The sequence below is a fragment of the Urocampus carinirostris genome, chromosome 14, assembly GCF_059441175.1.
Source record: "Urocampus carinirostris isolate Australia breed hairy pipefish chromosome 14, RoL_Ucar_1.0, whole genome shotgun sequence".
NCBI classification, from domain to species: Eukaryota; Metazoa; Chordata; class Actinopteri; order Syngnathiformes; family Syngnathidae; genus Urocampus; species Urocampus carinirostris.
The window spans coordinates 34,576,464-34,588,966 of NC_142362.1; the positions used below are offsets into that span (position 1 = coordinate 34,576,464).

The 12,503-nt window shown below is 39.7% G+C and overlaps 1 protein-coding gene across 1 annotated transcript in view; it reads left to right on the forward strand.

The window, feature by feature from the left end:
- LOC148353277 (partitioning defective 3 homolog B-like) overlaps positions 1–12,503 on the forward strand; it is a 246,345-nt gene that overhangs the window by 163,945 nt on the left and 69,897 nt on the right. The window contains exon 23 of the mRNA XM_088352348.1: positions 11,536–11,650. Coding sequence (XP_088208474.1) covers positions 11,536–11,650 — 115 coding nt within the window. The remainder of the gene's footprint in view (positions 1–11,535; positions 11,651–12,503) is intronic.

The following is a 12,503-nucleotide window of genomic DNA, read 5'->3' on the forward strand; positions in this document are numbered from 1 at the left end:
CGTAAAACAAACCCGGATGGGGGAGGGATTTTTTTGAGGGTTATTGTTCTATCTTCTTTATTCATTATCCATTTTCGGTCAGGTCATAATACGCTACAAAGCCTAGAAGCCGGGACTTTTACTCTCAGCCAAAAGGCCAAGCTAAGGTCCTAGCCCTAAAGCCTTGCTGCGATCATTGCGAATGCACCGTTCCCGGAGGTACTGCAAAAGCAGAGGTAAAAGCTCTGAGTCCATATCACTAGGTAGATGACAAAGGAAAAGGCATTAGACTTTATCTCATGATGCCACTACTTTTATTCACGGTGCCACATTGCACAATGTTGTGATAGAGCATTATGGGAAAGAGTTCAGCCAAAACAACTACATCCCTAGTGGTCTAGTGATTACAAATTGGATTTATACTAAATGTTTTTGTAAATGGGAATGAGTGTAAGGCACATTGTAAAGCGCTCCGGAACGTCTTCAGTGACTTGTAAAGTGCTATATAAATGCAGACCATTTGCCATTTTCTATGCAATGGGGGGCAGAATTGTTTTTTAATAATAGCTCCTAAGGGTCAAAATTACATTAAGATTACTTCCTTACCGGCTGGGAGTATAAAACTAACAAAATATCCACTATAGATCTTCAAATAAAATACAAACACAGAACACATAATTAAAGTTGAATATATTGCCTTAATTCTCAAAATTGGAGGGCATCTCCTTTCAGTGTAAGAATGCAATTTAGAAAGTGGCTGAATAGCTGCACGCTAGCATTGGGTATTTTCAACTTCAGCCAGGTTTCCGCGATTATGGGCCTTAAACAATGAGCCATCCCATATGTAGCGGTTTCCCATGAGTTGTAGCCCCAGGTCATCTGTTTCATGAGTGAGGGATCTGGTGTTGGGGTGAAAGAAGCTCGGCAGGGGTGGCTTGTGAGAGTTATTTTGTAGATTTGCTATTGTAGTAGGCCCGACCTGCACCCTCACTAAGACCTTCTCTCTCGACGAAGCCTCAGTCGCTTCCGGGACCCGACAACAATCCACTGAGCAACCGCTGGTGATCACCGATTCTTTGTGCGCTTCTGACTTTCCTCAAAGTCGAACTTAACTGATGAATTTATTTTTAATGTAACAAGACCCTAAAAGCTAGCTGTCGCCATGCTTCTCAGTTTGTTTTGGGTGGACACATTGAACTGTGCGCCCGCCTACCCCGACTGTTTGATTGACAGCATACACCAGCCTATTAAAGTATTGCACACAGTCACACCCAAACAACACAAACAAACTAACCCCCATCTCCCCAGGAGAATTTGCACGATACGTTGATATCCATGACAGTAAAGACAATTTGATTAAAAATCTGCAAAGCAGTGTACCAGCGATAAGCAAAGTGCGAAATAAGAAGAAATTTCTCCACCGGAATACATTTTGGTACGATTTTGGACTAAGATGTCAGGAACGTTTTGAACACATTTTTTTGGCTTATAGGATTTTTCCCCAAATGAAGGTAGCACACTTAAAATATGGGAAATTTTGATAGTCAAAACCCACTGAGACAGTTTGGCTTTATTGCATTCCGGAATACATGAGAAAATGCAGACACAGTTTCAGTTTAAAAATGGAAGCGGTAAGGAGGTTCAAGGACCGTGGTGAGTATGAGCACGCAGAGGGATTTTGAAGCGTCTTGAAAGTAAAAGGAGGCCAAATAGAAGGTCAAGTAGGATTAGGAATACAGAGAATGGAAGTTAAAAGAAAAGAAAACAGACAGTCGCTGACATAGAAAATAGTTCTGGAGAAGAAAGAGATAGATTGAGTGTTTGGTGCGAAAGGAACAATTTAGTCTGAGGAACTTCAGGGAAAAAAAGGATTTAATTTTAAAAGCTTGAAAAAGCCTCAGAATATTGACTGTGGATAAGGGATAGAGAATACGACAGAAAAGTTTGAACAAAGAATTCGAAAGATTTCGAGGAAATATAGTACTTTCACACATGCGCAACTATCCTCTCATACAGACACAGTCATACCCATGCACTACGAAACTCTTAATTTTAACAAAAATATAATAAAGGGTTTGACGAAGCTCATCAGTAAATATCAAGCCTCTGGGAATGATTTCAGTCTGATCAATGGCTGAGTGGCTTTATCAGATCTTGTTCATACAACAAGGACATCCCCACCTCTTAGTGTTGCTTCCTGTATACAGCGATTAAGTGTGTCGGCGGCCCATACGGCGAGTAGGCGTTGTGAAGCAGTGTGGTAAGAAAAGCAAAAACATGGATAAATAGTTAATGCTTCAACAAAGCTTTTTTTTTTTTATTCGAATGAATACACAAAAGTCCATTTGACATCGTTGTGGCAGAACGGGGTGACATTTTGTGCACGTTCGCAGAAACATTATCGTCATGGTGACCAAGATCATATGATCACGTCACAGAAAAAATTGGGCGCTGATTTAGTCCTGCAAAGTTCACGCATCGGTCATGCATAAGTTCAGTGTTCTTGCAATAAAATGTTTTTTGCAAGCAAAGTGCACTTGTGTTTATGGATAGCACTGTTTGGATATTGGATGTATCACAAAATGTAAAGGTTCAGTTTGAAATCCATCCTTTAACAAAAAAAAAAAAAAGAAAAATTCTCAAACTTTCTTGAGAATGAATATTTTCAAGAAACTTAGCAATGTTCAACTGTTGTTTACTAAACAATAGTAAAACAAAAAATGAGGATAGACGCTTTCTTTTAATATATCTTTTGCCTATTTACAGGGTTTGTACTCCTTTTTCATGGCTAAATTCAAGCACTTCCAATGCCAATTTTAAACTTTTCCAGTACATCAAAAGGAGAAAATCCAGCGCTGATTATTTTTTCAATTTGATCACTAAAATAAAGTCGTTATCTTGCTGCTATGGACTGCTATAAACTGACTTGAATTCTGCCTTTCTGCCTCAACAATACACATGCAGCTTGTTTATGTTCAACTTTTGTTTACTTAACAAAAGCTAGAAACATCCTTTTTTTCTAATGAAAGATGAGGGTTGATGTCTTCTTTTGATAGGTCCTATGCTTCTATAGCTACAGAACTGAATTTTCTTTAGGCCTTCATAGATGAGTCATAATGACTCTTCCTATCCGTGAGAATCGTCTGGCATTGAATGAGTTAAGGAGGAACTAAAAGGAGATGCTGGTTGCAAAAAACATCCAGATGAATAAAAGAGGAAAGAGGGGTGGCGGGGGGAGCAAGCTACGGCAGCTCGTTGTAAAACGGGGCATGCATGTGTGTTTTCCGGGACTCAAAGTGAATGATTCAGACGGGCTAATAAGGAAAGCTCTCAAGAGGCACTCGGCCGCCGTCCTTTCCTCCCCCTCGCGCTCTTTCCTTCAATGAAGCCTTTCGAGGCCTCTCTTCACCCTGTTGCACTCGCTTCCTCTCATTTGTGCTCCCCCTTCACTCCTCTTTTGCGCATGTAGTTTTCAATGAAAAGTATATTTCACGCAAAGGACATCTGCCTGCAATTGAACATAGTTTTTTACATTGTATAGGGGCACACAGGCGGGTGCTTTTCTACTCCGGTTTGCCGAAGGCCACAGCATTCATCTGGAAGGGCAAAGCCGGATGCATCAAGATGTTATTCAAGCTCTTAATGTGATTTTCCTATAAGTAGCCTCTTTCTTGGCAATTATTTATCGCTTGTGATGACAGGTTCGTAGATACTTGTCAACATATGTTGATTTAATATTATTCCCCAGTAGTAGTTGTAATTAAAAAAAAATCAATTTGATGCCATTTTCATCCCTTAACATTTCCTGTATTTATTAGCATACAGTAATTGGGTTATCACAGTTAATGGGGCCAGATCCCCCTGCAAAACCTGACATTTCATGAAGAAGCGACGCCCCTTCTCAAAAGTCTCAAAGGGTCAAACTTACCTCGAGATGATATCGTTAAAGACTGAGTATATGACTGTATGAATTGTCTTTATTGTCATTACACAAAAGCACAGCAAAATTGGAGGGCTTCTCCTTTTTGTGTAATAAAGCTATTTAGAGAGCGGCTGGCTAGCTGCACTCTAGCATCGTGTATCCTTAGATTACGCCAGGTCTCCATGATTATTACAATACAGTCGTCCCGAGTTGCACCTTCAGGTCATCCGTTTCATGGTAAATGGTAAATGGTCTGCATTTATATAGCTGTATAGCGCTTTTTCATGGGTAATAGATCTGGGGTTGTTGAGATACAAGCTCCGAAGGGGTAACTTGTAAGGGTTTTTACATGGCTCAGCCATAGAAGAAGCCAAACCTACAGCCTCGCTAATTGCATTCTCTCCCGACTCAGTCCCTTCCAGGACCCAATAACAATACATGGAGCAACTCCTGGTATTCACAATTTCCTTGCGCTATTCTGATTTCCTCGAAGTCAGATTTAATTGATAATTTTTTATCTCAGTTTGAAGAGCCAATAAAATCCAGACGGTGCTTAGTAGTTGGCTAAGGTGGACACATTGACTTGTGCGCCCGCCCCGCTGCTAGACTTGACAGCATTCACCAGCCCATCACAGTCGCACATACAGCCAGTCACGCCCACCCAACACACACGCATACAGCCTGCCCCTCGGGATAGGATTTGCTGTTTGCTCAGAACACAATGCAGGATACATTGATATCAATGGCAATAAAAACAATTTAATTCAGCTAAAAATTGGCAAAGCAGTAAACCAGCTATAACCGAAGCACAAAGTCATAAGGGATTACTGTATAACACTCCAAGTTTGGGTGTGCATAATACATTATTTCAAGGGAGTATATTGCCACATTTGTCAGTCAAGAAATATCGTTGACTGCTATTGCAAAACAATGTATGAAACAAAAATCGAACTTGGTCGATTCATATTCTTATTTTACTTGTAAATAGATTCAAATCATAGCAAAATATGTTAAAAAATGGATTCTCACTTAAAAAATTAGTTACATTATTTTACATAAACAAATCAACTTTAGGGTGCCATTATCTTCCTGTAGAGCAAAATAAAAAAAATCTGAGTGGTCTTTAGAGGCATACTGAGATTTTGTTTAATCACAGCAATGGTTTTAACACCAGAGATCTGTGGAAAATCAGAGCCGCCATCATTTGACATTTCAGAAATCCCACAGTACATTTAGAACATAATGAGTTGCAGCAGCCAGCACCAAACAAAGTCAAATGCACTTGCCAGGAAGAATACACATTGCTCGTGAAAGGTCACTTCCAGAAATGTATTTTTCAATGATCACGTCCTTTATAACAGAGTTATTGCTGTCAAAGCACGGTACAGACTGGCTATAGTCTTGTCATAATTTATACCAAGTATTATAAGAATGTTGGCCAATGCCTTAACAACTACGCTCGTAGGGGCACCATTTCCTGTGGTGTGTCTTAGGCAAGTATAGTATGGTTAGGCTATATTCGTTTAGAGGAAATGTAGACTGGCCAATTTGTACATTACAATTGGGAGTCAGTGTGCGACAGCTAGGATTTGGTGGCTTATTACATTGAAAAGAAAATCATCAATTAAATCATACGCTGAGGAAAGCCAGAAGAGCGCAAATAAATGGTGATCACCAACGGGTGCTCTGTGAATTGTTATCTGGTCCGTGAAGGGACTGAGGCGGCGTCTGGGGAGGAGGCATGAGCAAAGCTCCAGGTACGGCCATTTGCTACGGTTAGGCTAGGTAACAACCCTCACAAGCTACCTGTGCCTAACCTGTATCTCACCAACAGCAGATCCATTACTCATGAAACTCATGACCTGGAGCTACAACTCGTAGGAACCCACTACATTCCTGATGATTGTATTTTGATCATTGCGAAGACCGGGCTCAATTTGTGGATAGTTAAGGCTAATGTGCAGCTAGTCAGTCGCTCTCTGAATAGCTTTCTTTCCCTGAAAAGAGAAGCCCTCCAACTTACTGTACACCATATGCTTATGAGGGTGTTATATCAGCCACTCCGCCACCTGAAGCACATCATATATGCATGCATGGGACATGTCTACATCATTTTATGCAGTATCATTTTGAATCTGTTGAATAAGACACCCATAATGGCGTAAAGACATTGCCTTTCTGACATCACGACAGCCGGTCCGATTGATGTCACGGCAGTAGACAGAAGCTTAATTACTCCCCTTGCTTATACAGTGCCCAGAAAGTAGCCGTGTCATATCCCATCATCTACATTTTAAAAACACGTGTCGCTTCCCTTTAGCCTGAAGTGCTAAGTGAGCATCGCCAGGCTATGGTACCAACCTTCGAACGCATTCACACCATACAAAGTGTGTCGTTGACTCTTGCACACTTTTCCATTCCAACCTACCTTCCATAGTTGGTCATCTTTTGTTGTCAAACTTCATTACGGAAGACGTCAGTTAATTAGTGCAAAACACAAGCTAGGGAGATTAAGGAGGGAAAAATGATGAAGGTCTAGATGAGGGAGGGAGATGAGGCGGAGCAGGGCAGAGGCGATGGAGATAGGCAGATGAAGGAAAGATTAAGGAGCGAGACAGAAGGATGGTATAAATATTGGACGAAAATATTAAACACCACCTGTTTAGTGGTGAGCATCGACCAAATATCTGTACAAATGAGCATCCCAGTGACACAGTGCTCAAAGATCCCGGCAACAGCAGATAACATTGATTGCTAGTCGTTTGTTTCGGTCTTGTTCATCCTTTTACAACACAGAGTTTAATGATCTTCAACTACGAGACACTGGGGACACAGCAGACTACAACTCCCTCTTGTAAAATCTTTCTTTCAGAATTTGTCTTTGATCATGTGAAAAAAAAGTCTAATAAAGTAAATGCATGTTAATAATATGCATTTAAGTATATATTACCACCTGGAATTCTTACTTTCTCAATAGAAGAAGCGATATGACTATGGTCCAGGCACCCTATATTTTTAAATACGGGTTATTGTCAAGCCTATTAAATGCTGTTAATTAATATGGCATCTAAATATGATACTTAAATTAGACATGATAATTTCAGCTTTTCAAGATGTAATATTCAGTCTCTATATTTCATGCTTTGTCCACCAGTTTGAAAAAAATAAAAATATCTATAAATCCACAACTGATGTAAGGGCAGTGGTTCTCAAAAAGTGGGGCGGCACAAGGATCCATCAAGGGGGGCGCTGGCACGTTTGACTTCAGTAAGCCTTTATTTTTATTTTTTTTAACTTGCCAAGAAAAAAAGTAGTATTGCACCTCCATTACATTCGGGGGCAGTAGCAATCTCAATGGCGTTTTTAGGGGTAGAGTGTGTTGTTTACATTTAGCCAACACGCAGTGCAATAAGCAACGAGTAAAAGCATGTAGTATGAAGTGTAGACCTAAATTGACCCCATGAAAAAAATAATTAACACGGAGAAAGGTGAGGAGAGACGGGGTAAAGAGACCAACAAATTCACCTCCAATAGCACTTCACTGCGACCTTGGATGGAGATGCGCAAAAACAGGTGTGCGTGCTATGTTAAAAATGTTGGCAGCGGACAGCACAAAGCCCCAAAAATTAAGCTGTCACTTTAAGATATTACAACCCAATCATTCTCATAAGACACTTGAGTTTTTTCAGTGAAAATACTGAAAGGCATAGATTTGGCATGGACAAAGATGTGTTTCCATCAATATAGTAGTATTGTGTTTTCCCCACCAATATTATTTGAACATTTAAAAAAAAATCTGTCTCGTGAGGGGGCACAAGAGCAAATAATTGAGAAGCACTGTGTTAGGATTTGGTATGACCCTAGTGGTTAAGGGATCCAGCCTACCAACTAACTTTCCACCTGCGGGTGCCAACCGGGTTTGGAACTGGGCACACGTGTGTCCAATCATTAGACACCTTTCCCTAATTATAATGACTTATTTTTTGTGACAGGAAAACATTGTCGGGGCATTTTCCATTTCTGTGCCACGGTGATACCTGTTTTTTTAATTTGTTTTGCTGCTATTGGTTTTCGTCAATACCATCGTTATTTTGAACACCCCTGTCTCAGTTCCTGCTTCCCCTCACATGGCTCCACCTGCAAAACCTAGCAACTGATTTTATATTTGTAATCTCACCCCAATATTCAATTTATCAATACTTTGTTTATGATTTACAATTTATCTAGTAATTCATATTTACACTACAACAACGATACTTATTTTTTATAACTGATTTTCAATACTCAACATTAGCAAGAGTCTTATTTGTCATCAACCACTCGCAACGTTTACAACTCTTGATGATGAAATTAAAATTTAAGATTTTTCTTTAGACCTATCATTCTTGAATTATTATGAATAAAAACACAGTACCGTAAATTCCGGACTATAGAGCGCACCTGATTATAAGCCGCACCCACCACATTTTAAGAGGATAGCCGCTTTTGTACTTACACAAGCCGCACCTGCATATGAGCCGCATGCGCCCACATTAAAACACGTAACATGATCACAAAATTAACCCAAATCCTACTTTGAGTCCCGCAATTTTATCTGATCATAAAGTACGCAGTTCAAAAATCACAGCCGGCAAAGTAACGGAAAATGATACCGGTACTTAACATTGGTTGCAGACCTGCAGAGTCCGGGTCCCGTTAAAAGTAATCCAAGGAAAAAAAGTGTTCATTTCCAAAGGTAAGGGTGGGATAAATATATATCCACTATTGGCTGCTGTGTCCACAAACACTCACCTTTACAATCCCCCGCGTCTGTTACGCCCCTTCTTTTTAACTGGTCAGTGCAACACTTATCAGAATAAGTGTCCAAAATAAATACAAACAAATACATTACAAAAATATACAGTTGCAAATACATATTATACATGGTTACACATATTTACAAAAAAAGACGGTACACAGAGAGAGTTTTCAAAGCTTTATTAATAATATTATAACTTTCATCCCAAACCGTGCCTGTGAAGGGTAGCAAAACGCTACTAGAAACACGCACGCAGCACAGTGAACCGGTTTGTTAAAAAAAACACACCATACTTGTAGAAACCACGACAAACCGTCCTCATCTTCCTCCTTATAACCAACGTCATCAAAATCGTCTTCCCCAGTAGGGGCAAGAGACTTTATCATATAGATGACGTTCCACGCTCCCTTATTCATAATCACGCTAGCAACACGCTCGCAAGGTAAAGTTTGCGTGCAGTAGCTCTGTTTCCTTCTTTATTGGACTGCTCGATTGCGTTTAGCTTGTAAACTGCGTCATGTGCCTTAAACTCTAACGCCGCTGGCGGCTGTTAGAAAAATTACATAAATTGGCCGCATCACTGAATAATCCTCAGGGTTGAAAGTTTGGGAAAAAAGTAGCGGCTTATAGTCCGGAATTTACGGTATTTAATTATTCATGCCAAAGTTAATAACAACATGCCAAAATGATGTGGCTCAATTTAAATACGTATAGCATTGGTATCAGTGTGAATGATTCAGAGCAAATCATTTTTAGGAAAAATGTCACATGGGTAAAGCTGCAGTTATTGCGTTAGGAGTGCTGAGCATACCATAAAACCTTAAGAGTCTTTTTTTATTTTTTATTTTTTTTATTGGATAATAGAAGAGCAAGAACATTCTGGCAGTATAATCCAGTTGACCAAATGTTGCTTGTTGTCAACCACAACATATTTTCTTTGAATTCTCTTTGTCAGGAGCTTTGTAAAATATATATATATGTGTGTGTGATTGTTGTTGTTATATATATCAACTGTCTTTTAACGTATGTGGTCAAAGAGGCATCCTAAGCATTCCCGATAGCATTCTATGTGGGATTTCTGTTCGGCGGCATTACAACACATTCTTCAGCTGCTTTCAAATTTAAATTCTTCTGACGACTCAGGCCAACTTGGATCTTTCAAAACTTTGAGCTGTTGTTCCTCAAGGTTTATTACTAGAAATAAGGAACAGTCTGCCTTTCTGTAACCCAGTGCTTCTCAGTTATTTTCTGTCATGTCCCCCTCTGAAAAACAAATCATCCCCTTTGTGCTGTCCGCCGCCATCATTTTTAACATGGCAAGCACACCGGTCTTTGCTAGTCTCCATCCGAGATCACAGTCAAGTGCTATGGGAGCAGATGTTTTTGTCTCTTTACCCCGTCTCTCTTCACCTGTCTTTGTGTTACATATTTTTTTCATGGGGTCCTTTGAGGGTCTGCTACACTGAGTGTCTACTACACGTCTATATGCACTGCATGGAGGCTGAATGTAAACAAAACACTCTGCCACCAAAAACGCCACTGCCTCCTTTTGCAGTCAAGGTGCAATTGCACTTTATTCTCGGAAAGTTAAAAAAGTGTTCCTTGAAATCAAACGCGCCCAATATCTGGGTACCACTGCTGTAACCCCACATATATAACTAAACAGTTATTAACATCATTGCTGATCTCAAACAGCTTCACTGACTCCTGTTTGTCAATTGTACCTTAATGATTTTGCACCTCAAATTCAAATCAGGCGTCTTACAATTGTCTGAAGTCAAGTACTGTTTGTTTGTTACTGAATACTCTGAAAACCTACCAGTTTGATATTCTGAAACAACTATTTTAATGTTATTACTATGTTATTACCAGGTTGGTATTATTGGTAATGGGGCTGAGAGAAACTCAGTCAACCACAAAAACATCTTCTGTTGGGATATTACATAGATAATTCTCAAACAAAGTTATTCATCGTATTCAGACAATGTTCGTGGTAATGATTTTGCCTGTCAATTAGTAAGAAAAAGGATATTATGACTCAAATTCTATCAATGTTTTCCATTGTCTACATTTTCACAATTGCAAGAAATTCATGGTGCACTATTTTCAAAATACAGAGACCGGCTTACTGTTAAGACGAGGCTAACAACTTTCTTAAGCCAACTCTGCTGGGCCTCAGGTCAACAAAGTCATATCCATTACCCATGAAACAAATGATATGTAGCTACAACTCATGGGAAAGTGTTTCATTCGGGACGGTTGTATTTTAATCATCGATAATCTGACCTGTCTCAATCCGAAGATACCTGATGCTAATGAGCAGCTAGCCAGCTGCTCTCTTAATTGCTTCCTTGCACTGAAAGGAGGTTCCCTCTAGTTCAGTTTTACTTTTGTATAATGACAATAAAGGCCATTCATTTAACTGCAATCTGTGTTCTGTGTTTTTATTTGTAGATCTATAGTTGTTATTTTGTTACAGTCGTATACTCTCAGTAGGTAAGCTTGACCTATGGAGGCTTTTATAAAGGTGCGATGCTAGTTTGCGGACTTTTACTTTCCTCGTGGGGTTCTGGTCCCCATTAATCGCGATAACCGAGGGATTACTGTAGTCCTCAAACATCCCAGGTGTTCTTTTGGGCTACTTGTGTCCTATTTTAGACCTTTTGTGAGATTTTTTTCTCCTGGGTGTTCCTTTTCTCTGCAAATTTCTTCATTGTCAAAGTGTTTTGTTAACATTTTCAACGTTGAAATAGTGACCTTGAAAGACAGGAAAAACGTCTATAAATAACTTGTACGGCCGTTTCTATTGTTAAAAGCATTTCCTGTGTGTTGGCAGCAATATAGACCGAATACAGCAGCTAAGAAAAGAATACCATCAGGCCAAAAAGGAGGGAATGGTGCCTCCGTTCGAGGAAGTGGACCCTCGACGCCAAGGGCATGAAATGGACAGGGTAAGAATCTGTTTCATTTAAGCGGAGTCCTTGGTTTGATTTCATTCCAGCTGCACATCACAAGATCATTGTTGCACCCTTGCAGCTCCACCTCTGCGGTTGACTCAAACAAATCTCCAAACAACAGTACATTATCAAAGCGCTAATGAGAAATCACCTCCTACGCTGCTGTCAGGTGTCATCCAGCACCGACTTATTTTGATTGCCAAATGTAAATAGCTCCGGCACGAAGACACCCACAGTCTATCTTCCGACAGGGTCATTATTTCACCATATCGCTTCATCATTTACATTCTAATTCAATTCGCGCTATCTCGCATTCCTAACTATACCAAGTGGAGTATCGCCATGCTAGGACAAACGACTCACACTGGATCCATTATATTTTGGGTGCATGTGTGTGGCTGAGTGATAGTCTTGCAAAACTTTAGGTCAATGTTCTTCAACGTGGTGCTCACAGGAACCAGGGTGCCCCCTAAGGACAGTTGAGGTGCCCGCGGACCTGCTCTGAAAATTGATAATCAACCTGCTAATAACATATTAACAACATAGTAACAGCATAAGTTATTTTAGAAATTCCTACTAATAAATTCCAGTTAATGGCTTCATAAACAAAACGAAAATCTATTCAAGTATTGCTATTATTTTTAAGCAAATTAATAGGATGGAATGAGAATCTATTCATGTATTAAACCAGTGAAAAGTGATGGGTCCCGGGGACTCGCATTCTCAAAAATCTATGGGTCCCAACAGAGATCTATCGGTCCCCAAAATTTAGTGTTATCGAGGTTGAAATTGTAAATCGGCGACAAATATATAATATAAATCTATATATTCATTTAGTTTTAATCAT